At 36.4% G+C, this 20,130-nt stretch overlaps 1 protein-coding gene across 26 annotated transcripts in view; it reads left to right on the forward strand.

The window, feature by feature from the left end:
* The window catches only part of LOC107141895 (Scm polycomb group protein homolog 1), a 158,934-nt gene that overhangs the window by 92,496 nt on the left and 46,308 nt on the right, over positions 1-20,130 (forward strand). For 23 of the 26 annotated variants that reach the window (XM_048815647.1, XM_048815635.1, XM_048815637.1 and 20 more), the window contains 2 exons: positions 14,537-14,769; positions 18,482-18,608. The exons of the other annotated variants lie outside the window; for them this stretch is intronic. In XM_048815647.1, coding sequence (XP_048671604.1) covers positions 14,537-14,769; positions 18,482-18,608 — 360 coding nt within the window. The remainder of the gene's footprint in view (positions 1-14,536; positions 14,770-18,481; positions 18,609-20,130) is intronic. 26 annotated transcript variants of the gene reach the window in all.

Genomic DNA, 20,130 nt, shown 5'->3' on the forward strand with positions numbered 1-20,130 from the left:
GGCCTGAGATGAAGCAGAACAAAATGGCAGACTCTGCTCATAGATAGAAAAGGACTAGGGACACAATAATCTCTTTCAGGGCATGCCTCCAGTGACCTGCTTCCTCAACTAGGTCCTGCTTCCCCCAACTAGGTCCTGCTTCCCAATAATCCATTCACACTGTTAATCCATGAAGAAAATTAATCCATTGATGAGGTTAGAGCCTCCCTGATCCAATCATTTCCTAAAAGCCTCACTCCTGGATATTGCTATATTAGGAAAACATTCCAGATCGAAACCATAGCATCCCTTGTCAGATGAATAGTTTGCAAACCCTTTATCTCACTCTATTTTACTGTTGATTGTTTCTTTTGCTATGCAGAAGCTTTTTCTTTCTTTAGTTTGCTATGATCCCATTTGTCAATATTTGCTTTTGATGCCTGTGCTCTTACAGTCATATCCAAAACATCTTTGCCCAGACCAGTGTCCTAGTTTACCCTGTATTTTCTTATAGTAATTTCAGTTTTAAAGATTGTTCATTTTAAATCTTGGATTCATTTGAAGTTAATTTTTATATATGATGAGAGATTGAGATAAAATTTCAGTCACCTTCTTCAGTATCCAGTTTTCCCAGCACCATTTATTGAAGAGATTGTTCTTTCTCCAATGTATGTCCTTGCTGCTTTTGTAAAATATCAGTTGGCTACAATAAATATATGGATCTATTTCTGGGTTCTCAATTCTGTTTCATTGGTCTATGCACTTGTTTTTATGTCATTACTATGCTGTTTTTTTAATTATCACTTTATATTGTGTTTGAAATCAGTTATTATAATGGCTCCAGCTTGCTTGTTACTTTTTTCTTATTTTGTTTTTGCTTTGGTTTGCTTTGGCTGTTCAGAGTCTTTTGTAGGTTTTTCCTATTTCTATGAAGAATGTCTTTGGTATTTTGTTAGGGAGTGCATTTAATCTGTAGATTATTCTAGCTGGTATGGACATTTTTAACAGTATTCTTCCAATCCATAAAAATAAGATGTCTTTCTATATTTTCATGTAATGAAAATGATCCCATCATTTCCTAAAACCTCACCTCTGGACATTGCTATATTGGGGCTGTAATAAGCCTTGGGGACATATTACTCCTAGGTTTCTTTCATCAGTATTTTGTAATTTTTTGAGAGGGGACCCAGGATTTTGATTTATTAAATGAATCTAGTGTTTTTCTGCTATCTTGTTAATTTGTGCTTTTTAAATGATTTCTTCCTTGTACATTTTTATGGTTTACTTTGTTTTCTTTTTCTATTATTTTTAAGTTGGAAATATGATTCATTTATGTTACTTAATTTTTAAATTTAATATTATTGATAATTTATTTTATTCATAGAGATGAATTTAAATTTATGAATTTTCCTCAAATTACTGATTTAAAATTATCTCAGATCCTGATATGGAATGTTTTCAATATCATTATTTTTCAGAATTTACTATGTAATTCCTATTTTTATTTCTCCTTTCACTTGAGTTTTTAATAGATTATTTTTTAATTCTCTGTCAGTATTTTTGTTTTTTATTTTGGTATTTTTATGGTTGTTTTTTATTTTGTTTTTAATATTATTGCATTATGATGAGAGAGAATTGAAACTTGCTAGCATTTTCTTTGTGACTTAATGTGTGATGAGTTTTTGTGATTGTTCCATGTAGCCTAATAATGAGGGTATTTGTAGTGTTCAGTATGTATCCAGGAAATCAACATAAGATGATAGTTATTTAGATTTTCTGTATCCTTACCATGTTTTATCAATTTGTCCCATCTTATTTTGAGAATAGTGTCTGAAAACACTGTATTATTATGCACCTTTATTTCTCCTTACATCTCAAGTAAGCAGTATTTTATGGAATATTTATAACTAAGTATGATAAATTTATTGTGCTTATATAGAAGAGTATCTTTATTCTAAAGATATAAATGTTGAATGATTGACAGGCCTTAAAATGGAACCTGGAGAAATTTGCCAGAGTAAAACAGTTTAGTTTTTTAAACAGAACTATGTTCATTCTGTCCTGGATCACTATTCTTTTTACTTTATCACTGTTCATTGGGACATGGATGCTTGGAATTTATTTTATACCCTCCTTCCCTATCTTTTGCATTAGGATCTTCCAGAACATTGACTTCATGTATTAGTTTTCTTAAGATCCTAATGATTCTCTTGATCTTTTCTTCAAGTATATTTGGCTTTTTTAAATTTGTTCTTGGTGACATAGTACCAAAGAGAGCTGTCCTGTGTTTTCATGGAAATAGCTTCAAGCTTTCATTCCTTACCTATTACTTAAGAAAGTCTTTGTGATTAGCTTCTGTTTTCAAATCAACTTTAGTCTAATTTCACACACTACCTGTATACATTGTCCTATTGTTGATAAGCTGGATAACCTGCCCTTTTCACATACACTTTCCGAATTTCCTCTCCACCAACTATCTGATACATTGTAATATACTACTAACATGTGCCTTTCCTAACTTTAGGTTATACATACATATATGCCATTTAACTTTGGGCATGTGATCCCTTTGGAAATTAACATGTACAAGGGAGTTGTATAACTAAAATCAAAATACTAGCCAAAATCAAATCCTAGGGATCCTAGGGTGGTCATCAAAACTAAATACTGGTGAGTAGAATCAGAGAGCAAGCCTGAAACAGACATCAGCAAGGCTTAGAGCCCAAAAGATCAGAGATGAGAACCACTAACAGCTAATGTCAAATCTCAAGGAACATATAAAGTATATGGAGAAAGTCCAGGTTATATTTCCCAGGGATTGCTAGTATAGACCCAGTGGACCTACTATTGCAAGTTTGAAATGAGTGGTAGTACTACTAGCACTAAAAATGTATACTCTGATTAAAGACTTACAAATTGAAAGTACTAATTAGAGAATGAACAGTTCTCCTTCTGTTTCCACAAAACATGAAGTTATATTAGTGTAGTATTTAGCCAAAATATTATTATGTCATACAACTAGTATGTAATGGAGCCATGATTTAAACTCAAGTTTGTATGGCTCTAAAGCATATTTATAAGCCATCAACCCAGGTTAGATTGGAATGACTCACTGTGGAAATGGCCTTAGAGAAATGTGAGGTACAGTCCAACATCTGTGTTCCAAAGAGGTCTTCAGCTTTTAATTTATTGCATATATGGGCTGACAGAGCACACTCAAGGGAAGGGTCCAGATCACCATTTTTTGGCCTATGTTGTAATAGATGAAGAGTCCCTGTTCTATCAAAAGCTAGCCTTTCCACTTGTTTTCTTGATTGCATAGTTTCTTGCCTCTCTCTCACCTACATCACTAGTTGTCTCCCCCAAACCCTCCTTTCTAAAACATACAAAGGTATTGTCAGCATTTGAAGATACTCTGATCTCTAATCTCTCCCTTAACTTTGCCTCTCTGTTCCAACTAATGTCTCTGACGTTCCACAATGAATTATTTTCTATTGCTGTTGTTGCAATTAACCAGAAACTTAGTGACTTAAAACAATGCATTTATTATCTCGCAGTTCTTTGGGTCTGAAGTACAGATAGGATCAGTGGTTTCTCTGTTCCAGTCTCACACGGCCAAAATCAAGGTGTCAGCTAGCCTGAGTTCTTATCTGGAGACTCTGAAGAAGGGTTTGCTTTCAGACTCATTTAGAATGTTGGGGGTATTCAATTTCATGTTGCTGTAGGGCTGGGGTCTCTGTGTCCTTGCTGACTGTTGGCTAGGGGCCCATACTCAACTTCTAGAGCTGCTCACATGCCCTGGCTTGTGGCCCCTTTATCTTCAGTCATCCAACAGTGAGTCAAGTCCTCACACTTCGTATCTCTCTGATCTCCCCTTCTTTACCATTTCTCCTGCCTCTTGCTAGGGAATGTTATTCACTTATTAAGATTCATGTGAGGGGCTGGGGTTGTGGCTCAGAGGTAGAGCACTTGCTGAGTTCAATCCTTGGCACCACATAAAAATGAAATAAAGATATTGTGTCCACCTATAACTAAAAAAATAAATATTTTTTTGAAAAAATAAAAATTCATGTGATTAGATTGGGCCAACTTAGATAATGCATGATAATCTCCCCATTTAAAATTTTTAATCATAATTACATATACAAATCCCTTTTGCCATGTAAGTAACATTGACAGGTTCCAGGGATTAGGGTATAGGCAACTTTGGGCATCCATTTTGCCAACTATGCATAGTTAAGGCTTCTAAAAATACCAACCTATAGTTGCTATTTCTATCTTCATCTTCCATTCTATTCTGTTCTTAGCCTTTTAAAATTATCCTCCATTCCCACTGATCCAGTGAAGCAGCTCTTAGCAAGAACACAGTGACTTCCCTTGCTACAAAGCCTTCCCTGCACTCATCATGCATAGCCTGTCAGTCATTTTCAGCACAATTGATCACTCCCTCCTCCTTGAAACACTACTGTGGCTTCACTTCTGGGACATCACACTCTCTCAATCTTCCTTTCTCTGTCCCCCTCAGCCTTCTGTCTCCCCTGGCTCTGGCACTCTCTGCTTCTCAGCCTCTAATTGCTAGAGTGCTTCAGGGCTCAGTCCTAGGTCCTCCTGTTTTATCCTACACGTACTCTCCCTAAGTGAGTCCATGTCTATAATGCTAATGACTACCAAAATTATATCTCTATTCTTGACCTTTCTGCAAACTTCAAACTCATTTATTTGACTGCCTGTTCATTATCTCTAGAGATCTAAAAGTCATTTAGAACGTAATATAACCAAAAGAGATTTTCAATTCCTAACCCACCCCCTTCCAAATCTATTCCTCCTCTAATTTTTCCCTATCTTGGTAAGTGACTAAAAACCTAAATTTCATCCTAAATTGCTCCTTCCCTCCCTGTGCTCCATTTAATTTAGCAGGGCTGTCATCTCTGCTGTAAAACCGTACCTTGTATTTATCTACTTCTTTTTGTACCCTCATGTATATCATGTTATTCTCAGCCACCATCATCTCTTGCGTGGACTTTTACAAATAGCCTCCTAATTAATGTCTCTTCTTCATTTTTTGCCTGTTTAGAATCCACTTTCCCCAGAGTATCCATCCAGGACAACCTTTTTCAAAATTAAATTAGACCATGTCCTTACCAAGACCCAGAAGGCCCTTCCTGATCTGACTTCTTCTATTTTTCTGATCTTGTACAATTATTTCTTTTATTCATTCTGCTGCAGTCTCTCTTCCTTTTTCTTTGTTTCTTAAACTCAGGCTCATTATTTCTTTGCAGCTTTGGCATCTACTGAGTCCTCTGCCATTTTTCTGTGGTTCCTCACATGCCAGATTCCTTCTTATCATTCCAGTCTCAATTCAGCAGAAATTTCATTCACCAATATAATCCAAGTTCATATAGCATAACCTGCTACATAATCTATTCTCAATACTGAATGTTGGATGAATGAGTAAACGGATTAGTGAATGGATGAATCTTGAGTTAGTAAAAAGAAAGTTGTATGGTATGATAGAAAGTGCAAAGATTTTTAAGTTAGACCTTGTCAATTCAAATCCAACCCTCTTTATGGGAAAGGAGGGGAAAACTCTTTATTGGTGGCCTTGGCCAAGTTACTTAGTGTTTCATAGGCATGAATTTAAAACTCATTGTTTTAATCGCCAATGGGTGCTGTTTCATATCCTTCCCAGTGCAATTTAGCGGTAAGGAGGATTGTCCATTGCACTTAGTATAGCACTGCTATTGCACTTAGTATAGCACCCTTTTCATACTAGGTACTCAATAAAAGTCAGTTTCTTTCAGCAAGATGAATTCCATCAATAGGGAACATGCAAATGCCAACCATTGCCTCCATTTGTTCATAATCTTAACAGTTTATATCTGCCCTTTTTTTTGGGGGGGGGGCAGGCATCAGGGATTGAACTCAGGGGCACTTGACCACTGTGCCACATTGGAGGTGTGTGATAGCTACCTTCCCTGTAACTGTAGATAGTAACTTTATCTACTTTATTCAGGCTGCATATACCAAGTTTCTTCACTGAAGAATTACTGTTTTCTCTTATAATTAGCTAATAGTCTTGTGGAGAAGTGCTTTGAGACTACAAATCACTGGCTATTTTTTACTTAGAGACAGGGTTTCACTGAGTTGCTAAGAGCCTCACCATTGCTGAGGCTGGCCTTGAACTTGATCCTCCTGTCTCAGCCTCCGGAGCCACTGGGATTACAGGCATAGCAACTGCCTTTTAGCAACCTTACTTGTCATTATTATGGCCAAGAGAATAGGATGAGTAGTTACATACAGTGTGCACAGATGAGAAGAAATTTATCAAAGAGGGGAAATCAGTTCTACATATCTTCATGTGCTGTGATTCTGTTTTAGATATGCTTCTGTCTTTGCAGTGAACCTTACCTTTGCCTTTTCCATGTGTAGATCCATATTATCTACACTGTGTCCCCTGGCAGAATCTTTATGTGTTAGAGCTAGAAGATTCCTTAAATATCATGTGCACTCTTCTCAAGTTGACTATAGCATCTCTTTTGAACCATACTTATTTCACCTTATTATGGACGTAAGCCCCACAACACTACCCACACATCTTCATATAACCATACTTATAACTCCATTCCTCTCTCCATACTGATTGCTCTGTATCCTTACCCACCCTTCACCTGTGCCCCTTCCTAATTACAAAATCATTAATTGTTTCAATGATTAATTAAAACATCACTTTGAAATTTTGCCTCATAAGCCTCATTTGCCTATCTCACTTGTCCCTTCCCCTTTCCTTGCAATATTAGTCATTTCTCCTCTAGGTTCTTATAGCCCTGTGTGTGTGTGCATTTCAGCACTGTCCCCATGAATCTCTTACATAATTTCAACTTAACAGAAATGTTGCAACAGTTATATAACAATTCCTTGTCATTTCACCAAGATTCCCCAAATATCAACATCTTATCCCATTGGCATTAGTAGTATCATGATACATAATACATTTTCTGAACCATTTGACAATAACTTGCATGATAATTTCTTTACTACTAAGTAATATAGTATGTTTTTTCTACAAACAAGGGCATTTTATGTATAACAGTATTAGTTTCTAAATCAGAAAATTAATATTGATACATACTTGTGTCTAATCTATAAACCCTATTCATATTGTGTCAATTGTCCCAATACTGTAATATCTTTTAGGAAAAGAAAACTCTGATTCATGGATTATCATGTCTCTTTAGTCTCCTGTAATCTGGAGTAGTTCTCTCCTTCTTTCTTGTTTTTCATGACTTTAATATATTTTTATAAATATTTGTCCGATTATCGTACAGATTGGCTCTCAGTCTGGTTTGTTGGTGTTAACTCATGATTAGATTCATGTTATGTACAGTATGACATTCTTCTCAAAGCGTTGCACTTGGAGGTGTGTGATAGCTACCTTCCCCGTAACTGTAGATAGTAACTTCACCTACTTTATTCATTTAAGTTTTATTTATTTAAGTTTCTTCACTGAAGAGTTACTATTTTCTCTTATAATTAGCTAATTGTCTTGTGGAGAAGTTCTTTGAGACTACAAATGTTCTGTTTCTCATCAAATGTTCACTCTGTAGTTTTAGCATCTACTGGTGAATCTTGCTTGAATTAGTCATTTACAAATTATTTTCTAATTTGCTCATTTCATAGACAGTTATTAACTAGGATTCTAAAATAAGCAAGGTTTCCCTTCTTCCCTATTTATTTGTGTATTCATTTGGTTACCACACATGGATTCCAATTTTATTCCGTGAGTTGTAATTTGTTATTATCATTTGTTTTGATGCTCAGATTGTTCCAAGCCAGTGAACATCCCTTGAAATTGGCTTGTGTCCTTTTGACATGGCCCCATCCTTCTTTGAGCACCTCATTACCTTCTGACCAAGGTGTTCATGCTTATTTTGTATCTTCCACACTCACTGAATTATGCTTGATTGTGCAAAGATCTCCACTTAGCCTTCTCAAGTTTGTACTCCTCTAGAGCAAGAATCATGTTTCTTTTTTTCCAACATAGATGCTTGTTAAGCCTGGATATTCACTCTTCAGTTAATCTGGTTAAATTAATTAACACATAAAATGACAGTCCTTGGACTCCTACCAGTCTAGAGATATCTCCCCTACCTCCTAGGCTATATGACAGAGTGTGCTCAGTGAACGCTCCAAAGATTAGAATCGTGCCTGACTCTGCCACTTCACTTCTCCAAGGCTCACTTTCTTCAATTTCAAAGGAGGTGATAAATGTCAGCCTTCACAAGATGGTCATGATTGCCAAGTATAATCACTAATGTGTAAGAAGAACTTTATCAAAGTACTGTTGATTAAGAGTCTAATTCTGTTAACCTTAGTAGCATAAAAATTTTCCTATCCTTTGTCTTTCTCTGAAGTAAGACAGGGATTAAATTATTTAATTATTTACTTTTGGGAAAATAAGAGAAGATTGTTTTTAAATTATAAACTCAGAGTCACACCATGGGGACAAGAGTAGAATTAGATCCTTGGTCTCCTGATACCCCTCCATTTTTTTTTTTTTTAACTAGGATAATTAAGTTAGAATGTAGCAAGGCAGGTCAGGCCTTCCTGATAGAAAGAGCTTCCAAATCTTGTAGTCCCTCAGGATAACTTAAGAAAATCCATTTACTAAGAAGCTTTGAAATTAGCACATAGCCTAATCTGTACTAACTACTCACACAAGACCTGCATAACCTGATTTTTCAGAACTGTTCAGTATAATTATTTGGTTTCTTCTGTCCAAGTCTTTCAGGCCAGAGTGAGCAACCTCTTCTCCTGTTGGTATTGTGGACTTTTATGTCTAGCCTTACAGAAAAAAGAGAAGTAAAATTATTTTCTACATTTTTATTCTGTAAGCCTATCCTGAGTACCAACTAAGAACTTAGCACTTGGTCAATATGATGGCAGAAATTCCAAAGTGAATCGCTTACCTCCCTGCCCAGTTTACATTCCATGGTCTATTTATTACTGGAGAAATCTGGGGCAATCTTGGGGTTTAGAATGGTCAATTTAAAGTGATACCATTTGGGCTGGGGATGTGGCTCAAGCGGTAGTGCGCTCGCCTGGCATGTGTGGCCCGGGTTCGATCCTCAGCACCACATACAAACAAAGATGTTGTGTCCGCTGAGAACTAAAAAATAAATATTAAAAAATAATAATAATAAAAAAAAGTGATACCATTTACCTTGTTCATTTACTCAAGCTATGGTATAGAATAGGTAAGAGTGTTGAATTTAATGAAGGTTATTTTTTTCCTAGACAAATCTAGAAAAAGGAGGGCAAGGAAGTGATTATAATTATAGATCAGCAGTTCCCAAATCTTTTGATCTCAGGGAACTTTTATATCTTTAATGACCCAAAAGAGCTTTCATGAATGTCAGTTCTCTCTCTCCATATTAGCATGGTAAAAATTAAATCTTAGGCTGCTTTTTTTTTTCTTTGCACTTCTAGGAATCAAACCCAGGACCTCATGTATGCTAAGCAAGTGCTGTACCACTGAGCCCCATTCCAACCCCAAACTAAGAACTTGTAAAAATGAGAATATACAAGCACATATTCCATGGGAACAACCCAAATTTCAATTACCATAAGAACAGATTAATAAAAATTGTATATATGTACACAGTGGAATTCAGCCTTAAAAATGGACAGGGAGAAAAAAATCCTACCATTTGTAACAACTTGGAAAAACCCAGAGGACATTTTACTAAGTGAATGAAGACAGTCATAAAAGGACAAATACTATATGATTCCACTTATATGAAGTATCTAAAATAATTAAATACATAGAAGCAGAAAATGGAATGATGGATGCCAGAGGCTTGGGAAGGGGCTATGATTATAAAGTTTCAATTACATAGGTGAATAAGTTTTAGAGAACTGCTCTATAAAATGGTGCCTATAATAACAATATGTATTGTGCACTTAATATTTTGTTAGGAGGTTAGATCTCATGTTGTGTTCTTAATACACACACACACACACACACAGACTGAGACATGAGGAAACTTTTAGAGGTAATAAATGTTTATTGTCTTGATTGTGAATCATGGATATATGCATACATCCACATTCACCATGTATACATTCACATGCATATTTATATACAAAAAGTATACCCAGAAAGCTGCTTTTTTAAAAAAATAATAATAAATAATGTATTTAAAGTAAATAGAATATACAAGCACATATGACATTATACACGTAACCTCTGGAAGATTCCCACCACAATGGAATGTATGTGAAAAGAAAAATAATGTTTAACATCATTATTAATATGCACAGACCCTCAAAAGGTTTTTTAAGGGCCCCCTTGGGTCCCCATACCACACTCTGAGAACTGCCAACTTTGTAACATTTTTAAAATCTTTATGTGTGCATGCACATGCCAGTATTGGAAATCAAACTAAGGGCCTCACTTATGCTAAGCATGTCCTTATCAATAAGGTATACCACAGCCTAAATCCATTTTATTTATAGTAAACATTTAGATTATTTCAAGTTTCAGTTATTACAAATAATATTCTATGAGCATAAGTTTACACATATGCTGGTGTACATGTGCAAGAATTTCTCATGAATTTATACCTAAAACTGGAATTGCTGAATCATACGGTATATCTTCAGATTTATTACATAATGCATATGGTGCTCCCAAGGATCCCTTATGAATTCAACATCAGACAGTAGGCTACACTTGGCATCAAATATTACTTCATAGACAGCATGCAAATTTTGTCAATTATTCTAATATTCTCTTCCCAAAACTTTTTTTTTTTTTTTTGATGCAGGCTCTGATACAAGATCATTCATCACCTTAGCTGTACATTACTTTAGTCTTCTGAATCTGGAATCGTTCTGTCTTTTTTTATGATATTGACAGACCTGTTATTATTTTGAATGTGCCTCAGTTTTGGTTTGTGTGATTCATGATTGCTGACTATGGGCAGAAGGAACACCTCTGTGAATTGGTACCCTCAGTGCATCACATCATGTCAGTGTGTCCTATTTTGATGTCAACTTTGATCACTGAGTGGAGGTGCTACCTTTCTTAGATCACTCTTTTCACTGACTTCTAGAACTTCACACTCTTCTCATCTTCTGCATTCATGGGTCACTCTTTAGTGACCTTTGCTAGACCCTCTTCTACTTTACAACTTCTAAATATTGGAGTGTCTCAGAAACAAATTTTTTCTTCCTTCTTGACTCCACTCATATCCAACAAGATCTCATCTAGTTTCATGGCTTTACATACTGATGATTCTCAAATTTTTATCTCTAGTCCTGGCCTCTCCCTTAAATTCCAGACTCATATATTAAATTGCCTAATTAGTATCTCCATATTTTGATATCTAATAGGTATCTCACAAAAAGCATATTTAAAAAGTAAATTCTGGGTTTCCTATCCTGGTGAATGACATCTTTATTCTCCCATATTCTAATAATATCAGATCATCCATGACTACTCTTTTTTATTAAATATAATTTTTTTAAAATTTTGATTCTTGTTAAGTTACTGAAGCCGACCTTGAACTTGCAATCCTCCTGCCTCAGCCTCCTGAGTTGCTGGGATTATAGGCATGTGCCACCATGCTAAATATGACTTTTTTATTTGTTTTAATTAGTTATACATGACAGAAGAATGCATTTTGACACATCTTACATAAATGGAATATAGCTAAATATGATTTTAATTGAACCTGTTCAGATAATTCTGTGTTTTCTGTTTTCTAATGTTCTGTTTACTATCCATGCTTGTCGGCTTTTCTTTCAAAGTGTATTCTGAATCCAACTATTTTTCAACCTTTTCAATAATATGATTATATTCTAAGATTCCAGTTCACCATTATCTTTTGTCTTTTTTGTTCATTTATTTTATATTGATACAGTTCATTTCCAGCACCCAGAAGACTCACTTATGCTCTCTCTTAGTCAAAACCTTACCTACTCAACACCCCCAAAGGTATTCACTATTCTATCATCTAGATTAGTTTTTATATTTTCAAACTTAATATAAAGGGAATCATATATTCTGGTTTCCTTTGTCTAACATTTTTTGCAATGAGATTTATCAATTTTGCTGCATATAACAATAATTCTTTTTATTTCTGTGTATAGTATTTTCCCCCCCTACAAATATGCCACATTTTAAAAATCTATTCTTCTATTGGGCAGTTAGACTGTTTCCATTTTTGCCTTTCTATGAAAGATGCTGTGGTACATATTCTAGTGCATATCATTTGGTGGTCATACTCATTTATCTTGGACATAGACCTAGGTGTGGAATTGTTAGGTCATGGGATATACACGAAGCAATTTTTCAAAGTTATTTAGGTTCACAACAACAATGTTGAATTTTAGTTGCTTCACATCTTTACCATTGTCTGGCATTGTCAGTTCTTTTGATTTTGGCAATATGAGTAGAGGTGTAATAATGATGGTTTTAATTTGCATTTTTCTGACAATAATATTTAGCAACTTTTCATATGTTTATTATCCACTTTTATATCCATCTTTGTGAAGTGCCTCTTGAGAGCCATTTTTAAAATTAGGTTGTCAATCTTTCTATTACTCATTTTTACATATGCTAGATATTATTTTTCTCACATATTTTTTCTACTCCCTGAATTGTCCTTTTCAGTTTTAGTTTTGTCTTTTGATGAATGGAGATTTTTTTCTTTCTTTTTTCCCCCCATGGTGCTAAGGATGATAAAACACAGGGCCTCATACTTGCTAGGCAAGTGCTCTACCACTGAACCCCAGCCCAGAAATGTTTTCTTTTAATGAAGTTATATGCCATTCTTTTCCTTTATAATTAATGCTTTTGTACCCTATTTAATTAATTCTTTGCCTAACCCAAGTTTTGATGATTTTCCCCTTGTGTTATTCTAGATGTTTGGTGTTTTTGTTTTCATGTTAATTTTATTATCTAGTGTGAGTTAGGGGTCAAGTCTCACTGTTTTCCATGTGGATAAGACTTCCTACAGTTAACATTGATTTCTGCATAAACTTCACTATACTTGGAGAACATATTCTGCATCTTTTACCCATCTGCTGTAATCAACTGGTTCCTTAATTCTACTCTTGCCCCACTCACAGGATAGTGAGAGCAGTTCCATGTCACTCCCCATTCAGGGACTCCCCTTCATACCTAGAATAAGTTCGATTCATTTTCATGTCTGCAGAATCCTACTCAGTCTTCTTGCTGCTCCTTCTCTAACCTAATCTCTCTCTACTCTCCCTTTTGCTCACTCAGTTTACTGACTCCTTCCCATTCCTCAGACACACTAACATATTCCTATTTCAGAATCTTTACACTTGTTACACTCTATAGTTGCAAGGTTCTTTCCTCAGATCTTCGTAGACTTCTGCCTTTGCCTCATTTGGGAGCTCTGTGTAAATGTCATCTCCTTGAAGAGGACTTTTGGTCCACCTCAGTTTCCTTACCCTTACACTTTTTACTGTCTGATGTTATCTGTGTATTTGTTTGTCAACTTTCTGTCTCTCCCTCTAGGAAAAAATCTCCGTGAGCTTGGAAACTGCTTTTTCACTGTTCTATTGCGAAGGCTTAGAACAGTGCATAACTTGTAGTAAGTGCTCAATAACTTTTGTGAAATGAATTAGATATTCCTTATCTCAAAAAAAATCTCAATTTAAGGATAAGAGTAAAATTAAGAAGCACTCTAACACAGAAATCTACAAAATCTTTTAGAAATTGGGGAGGGCTCTACTTGAGTAGGGCATGATCAGAGAAGGCCTCAGTATGGAGGCAGCCCTGGATTGAGGGCTGAAAATTTAGTGTTATGTATGCTTAACCAAGAATAATAGAGAGCTTAATATGTAGAACTATTGGAACACAAAGATGGGTGACAGGAAATGACATCAAACATAATGGGGGGGGCAAGATAGGGGCAAAGACACAAAAGCCTTTGAAAATCATGATAAAGAATTTAAACTTCTCAAAGGTATTAAGGAGCAAAGGATTTTAAGGTAAAGACACATGCTGTCAGATTTATATTTCCATGTGTTTCACTGTTCCTTGCTACAATAATCATATTAAAACTTCAAGTTGATTGATGTAGACTTGGTCATCAGTACTCAGTTTCAAAACAGAGTCCTTATCCCATCTCACTGCATCACCTGGCGAAGCCATCATTTTCTCTTCTGAGCCTTGTATCTTCATTCTCAGCAAGAAAAGATTGTGCATTCCTTAGAGCCATTCTAACCCAGACGCTATGGTTCTGATCATGTACCTCAACTTGGACTTAGGTCACAATGCTTCTCTAAGATACCTGGGGAGAAATTTTTAATATTTTTGCTGCTAGAAATAATTTTAAACCTTCAATTCTAGCCAATTAAAATTCAGTTTTCTTCTGAATTTTTTTAAACTTTTGGGTCAAATGACAGGAAACTAGTTCCCTAGTGCAAAACTACCTGAGCAAAAGTGCAAATTCTTTTTTCCTTGTCTGGGATGGGAATGCAGGCAAAGGAGGGCGTGATAGAATGAGTCTTTTTCTTGCAGTTGTGATTCCAAAGAATCCCTTCCCTGCGTCTGATGTGAACACTGAGAAGCCCAGCATCCACAGCAGCACCAAAACTGTCTTGGAGCATCAACCAGGGCAGAGGGGGCGTAAACCAGGAAAGAAGCGGGGTCGAACACCCAAGACCCTTATTTCCCATCCCATCTCTACCCCATCCAAGTCAGCTGAATCTTTGAAATTCCCAAAGAAGAGGGGTCCCAAACCTGGCAGTAAGGTAGGTAAAAATGTGGGATTCCCAGAAAGGGGTAAGGGGCTATAAAGGGGTAATTCATTTATACCAGTTTATCTCGGAAAGCAGCAGATCTGTTCCTATTCCCCACCTAATGTATGACTTTAAGAGGAATATCCTAAACTGTCATCTCTACTTAGCTTTTTACCTGGGAGTTGATACTATTAGAGATAGAATAGTGGAGACAAATTTTGACATTGATGAAAGTTACTCACATAAGGGGGGGATTCTATCTAGTCTTTCATAGGAGGAAGGCTCTGCTCCTTGTTAACTTTCCCAATGTAGATTCCCAGCATGTGAACAGAAAGAGCAAATTATTCTGTAAATATTTCTTTTGCTATCACTCCCCCTTCTGTAAAAAATTATTAGATACCTACTTAGTGTCAGGTTCTAAATTAGACACCATTATCTCACATCATGTAATCTTCACAAAACTCTGGAGCTTGTGTTAATGTTATTTTATTATTAAGTAAGTTGAGACTTATGTATGTGAAGTGATTTTCCTAGGTCCTAAGCAAGTACATAGCAGAGACTGTATTGATTGATACCTCAATCTTCAAATTCCAAGGTCACCACTGCCCTATCATGTATTTACTCTCTACATTTCCTAAGGGACTTAACACCTCTAGTGTTGGAAAAAGTTACTAAATCAAGTTCCTCTGAGTACTATTATTGGAAGTACTAACTCTTAGACATGCCAGTTCTTCATGGATATCTTCCCTAGGGAAAGCATTGATGTGAAGAGGAGGCTCTTCAGCAGCTTCTCTAGGGCCCCTCTACCATCCCCTCCTCTTTACTTCCTATCAGTGGATTTCTCAGACTCTCCTTCCTGAACTAGAATATCTGAGTTCCAATGTGGAAATGATGCCCAGTTCCTCCTGGGCAATCCATTTCAGTCTCATATTCTTCCCTAGGGCTAGTTAGTTGATTTGTTTTATTTGTTTAGTAGATTAGTAGCTCCAACTAACTTCAGTCCTTATAGAATATAAGCTCTTCAAAGTCCTCAATAATCTAATCTTTTTCTTTTCTTTTTCTTCTGCAGTGCCTTGTATCTCAGTCTCTTGGGAGATGTTCAGTATGTGCAGAATGGATGGATAGATGGATGGTTGGATGGATGGATCAATGGATGGATGGATAATTTAAAATGATGATGTTACCAATCTCAGTTGTCTCCTACTAATTGGCTTTAAACACTCAATGTCACTTCCTAATCTTCCTATATAACATATGATATATCTGAGCTATTACCACTAACCCCTAACCTAGGTCCTGATTTATTTTTATCTCTATTATATTCTTCTTTCTCATGTTGTGGAGAAAAGGCTGAAGGCCCTAGGGATGCCAAAGTCAGAGAAGCCATAGTTTTGATGATGTGAACACATTGTAAAGATTGTCAAAGAGGAAGAAAACTATCTGTGGGACTCCAAAGACTGAAACAATAAGCAGAAACTTAAGCAGAAGGTCTTTGTCTCAACATAAAAGGAACAGTTAATTATATCCCAAAATGGGACTAGAGGTGTTTTGCTAGAGACTGGTGACTTTATGAGAGGAATGTTTTCAGGGAGAGGGAATAGAAGTATTGGATGGATGGTTGACCATTAAGATACTTCAGAACCTAACTATTATGCTCTGTTCCCTCATGTAATCTTAAACATAGTGGCCAAAGTCTTCTTTCTTTCCATCCTTCTTGAAAGCAATCATTCTCATCACATTTGTATTTTATGGCCTGGCTTATGACTCCCTCATTCCCCTTCTATTCTTTTACCTACTTCTATAAGAGTATATACCACCCATTTTACCTATGAGCATAATATTCCTTTTTGAAGCAAAAAGGAAGGCTTTTAAGCCAGTCAGACTTAGGTTCAGATGTCACCTCCATTTGTGGCTACCTGTGTGACTCTGGGAAAGCATCTTTGAGTAAGGTTCTGGGCCCCAGTTTTCTCACCTATATAATAGAGATGATGTAATATGTGACAAGATAAAATACATGGAAATGCACCTATCTGAAATAGGAATCATCTTTCTGCTTTCTTCTACAACATCCAGGCACATAACTTGCTCCTTTAGGGACCCCACAAAATTCTACCAACTCATTGAAGTTTCCCTTCATTCCTGACTCATTGGTTATTTGGATATTCACTTTTAGTGATATTGGGAAATATGAGCAGACATCCATTTCTGTTAAGGGTTTGCATGAGGGCTTTTCCAGGCAAGACCATTGTATGCATGCCTACTGCCATCAGCAAACTCTCTTCAGAGAGTGTACTCCTAGCAAGCAGACAGGTTTATAAAATTCACAGTAGTTGACCCTAAATGGGGCATTTAGTAAAAGGGGATTTCTGGATCTTGGTAATGTTTGTGTTTGCATTACATTAGATACGCTTTTAGAAAACTATTTCTTGGAACACCCTGACATCTTTATCCTCCAGAGATTTCCCTGAGCAGCTTAAAGAAAATATATTTCTCTCAAATCCTCTTTATTACTTCCCCTTTGTTGGTGCTCTGCACTGTGGGATCTGACATAACTTTCCTGTGTACACATATGAATATCCCACAGTGAATCTCAACATTATGTACATCCACAAAACTGGGGTCCTAATTAGGATAAGATGTATTCCATGATTTATAAATTATCATAGTAGATTCTACTGTCATATTTAACTAAAAAGAACAAATAGAATTTTTTTAATTTTAAAAATTAAAAAAAAACATGTGTTATATATGTCAAGCACCATGCTAGAAATGATACTCAGAATCAGACCCTCAAGCAGCTCAAGGAGGCAGTATGCAAACATATAATGACAATGACAGTGTTATTTATGTAAATGTCAATACATTGACAATTGCAACAATACAAAGTACAGAAAATAAAAAAAGTAGTAGTTAGAGGAAAACTTCCTAGATGAACCGAAATTTGTAAGGTAAATAAAAGAATAAAGGCTACTTCAGGAAGAAGAGACAACTAAATATTGAAGGTGTGGGCTAGGTACACCTTCAGGGTTTTTAGAGAAGTGTTATGATTAGGAATTGCTAGAATAGGATGTGTGAGGGAAGAGGTAGGACAGAATAGTAGTTTGTAGAGTTAGAAGTGTCATTTTTATTTTTAAAAACAGAAAGTAACAAATAATGTCAGTAGAGATTTAAGCCATAGTATGCTTTTTTCTTTTTGCTTTTAGCTGCCCAATTTCTAAAGAATCTGGGATTTCATATGATAGTATTGAAGCTAGTATAAACAAGCATTAAAATCCAGCTCTGCAGCTAGGCATAGTGGCACATGCCTGTAATCCCAGCGGCTTAGGAAGCTGAGGCAGGAGGATCACAAGCTCAAAGCCAGCCTCAGCAAAAGTGAGGTGCTAAGCAACTCAGTGAGACCCTGTCTCTAAATAAAAATACAAAATAGGGCTGGGGATGTGGATCTGTGGTCAGGTGCCCCTGAGTTCAATCCTCAGTACCAAAAAAAAAAAAAAAATCTAGCTCTGCAGAACACAAAATCTTATGCATAGATACAGAAAATGTTTACTAAGCATATCTATTATATGTACAGCTTTGGGCTAGATGCTGAATGGAAAACAAAGAAAATGAAGTTCCAGCTACAAATATATTTTTGTATTATGGGTGAATTAAGTGCCAGGAGTGGAGGAAGAGAAGACAAGTTACCTATCATGGGTAGCAAACTTTTCCCCATCCATTTTGACAGAGGAAACCTCGGACTTTGCTGAGCCCACCACCCACCTCACCAACAACCAGCACCCCTGAACCGGATACCAGCACTGTTCCCCAAGATGCTGCCACCATCCCCAGCTCAGCCATGCAGGCCCCCACAGGTAAGAACAGAGGACGGGACTAGCTTTAACAAGCCTTTGGCCCCAGCATCTACACTTCCTCTTATCTTCCACCAATAGCTAGCCCCCTCTCTTTTCTAAACCTAGGTAGAATCTTTTTTAAGCGTTTTAAATTTGGCATTTGGAATAGTCTCAGAGAAACTTCATTCTGTCAGAATTATCAAAGAATCTTAGGTGAGTGTTCTGTGAACTTAAGGTTGGAGAACTTGGGCCAATTAGGGGAGATTGTGGGAAGTACCTAGAGGTCCCTGACCTAGTTTAGAATAATACTAACCTGCAGATCTGGGAGCTTCCACTTTGTAGTGATCCCTTTCATCTTCCAGAATCCTCCTAACATTCTAGTAATGCCGCAACCACTCAAATTTGTATGAAATTTTTCTGATTTTTTAAAACAATCTTGATGATGGTCAACTGTAGTATAATGTGAGTGAACTTGATTTGGGAGGCCAGCCAATGCATGTTTCTTTCAAAACAAAATCTGATGGCTGAAGAGGATGGGTAACTGGCTTATATATATCTGTTCCCATTTTATAAACTAGGAGTTATGCATATCTGCTCCCATTGTATAAACTATCTATGGAGGGAACTCTAAAAGAACTATACCTTTAAAATAGATTCAGTTTCCCAGTGAATTAGCTATAAAGAATAGAACTCATTTTTATGTGCAAATTAGAAGGTGTGTGTGTGTGTGTGTGTGTGTGTAATCTTGCTCTACAAATACTTTATCTTCTTTAGAGATATTTAAGTAATTAGAGAGATCCCCATGGAAGCTGTGGAAGTTAGAGTGGTCTTTCTCTTAGAAAGAGTTGAATTTCCAAAATCCTAAAATTTAAGAGCTTAAAGAGAAGGGCCACCCACAATTTCCTCTCCAAATAACCTGTAGAATCTGACAGAGCCTGCCAGTAGCATGTATGTTCACCTGTGTTCAGTGCCTTATCACATGATTTCTCCAAATGTCATCTGCATCTAGATCCAGCCAGTTACTGGGTTTTCTTAGTCCCTAAACTCCATGTATGATGAAGTAAGGACAAATAAGGACATTGGTAATAATATTGATTATATTTTCCAACCTCCTGACATGCCCCCTAGATACCTGTATACTTGCTTGGTTTAGCCCGCCTTGTTTTAGATTCCAAGTGGGTGTCAAAGTGCCTTTTCAGTAGTATCTAGAAGACCCACAACAGCAAGAGCTTCATGACTATAATGCATACCATCTCTTGCACTCACTGGGTTAGCATCCCTCCCTTGGCCTAAAACTCGTGGCCCAGGGAAATTTAAATATGCATTTAAATTTCTTTCATGAGAATTTACCATGTGTGTCTGTGTCCTGTTCATGTCAGGCTATAACAACCATTTCTGATCACTGTGTCACAATCTCTCGATTGGACCTTGGCTCACTCTGTGTGAGCCCCAATTCATACATCTATGCTTAGGATTAGCTGAGGCTACTTTTATTGTCCCTTAATGATAACATAAAAGCTATCATAGATTTAATGTTGTGTAC

This window comes from Marmota marmota, unplaced genomic scaffold, assembly GCF_001458135.2.
Source record: "Marmota marmota marmota unplaced genomic scaffold, marMar, whole genome shotgun sequence".
Lineage (NCBI taxonomy): Eukaryota > Metazoa > Chordata > Mammalia > Rodentia > Sciuridae > Marmota > Marmota marmota.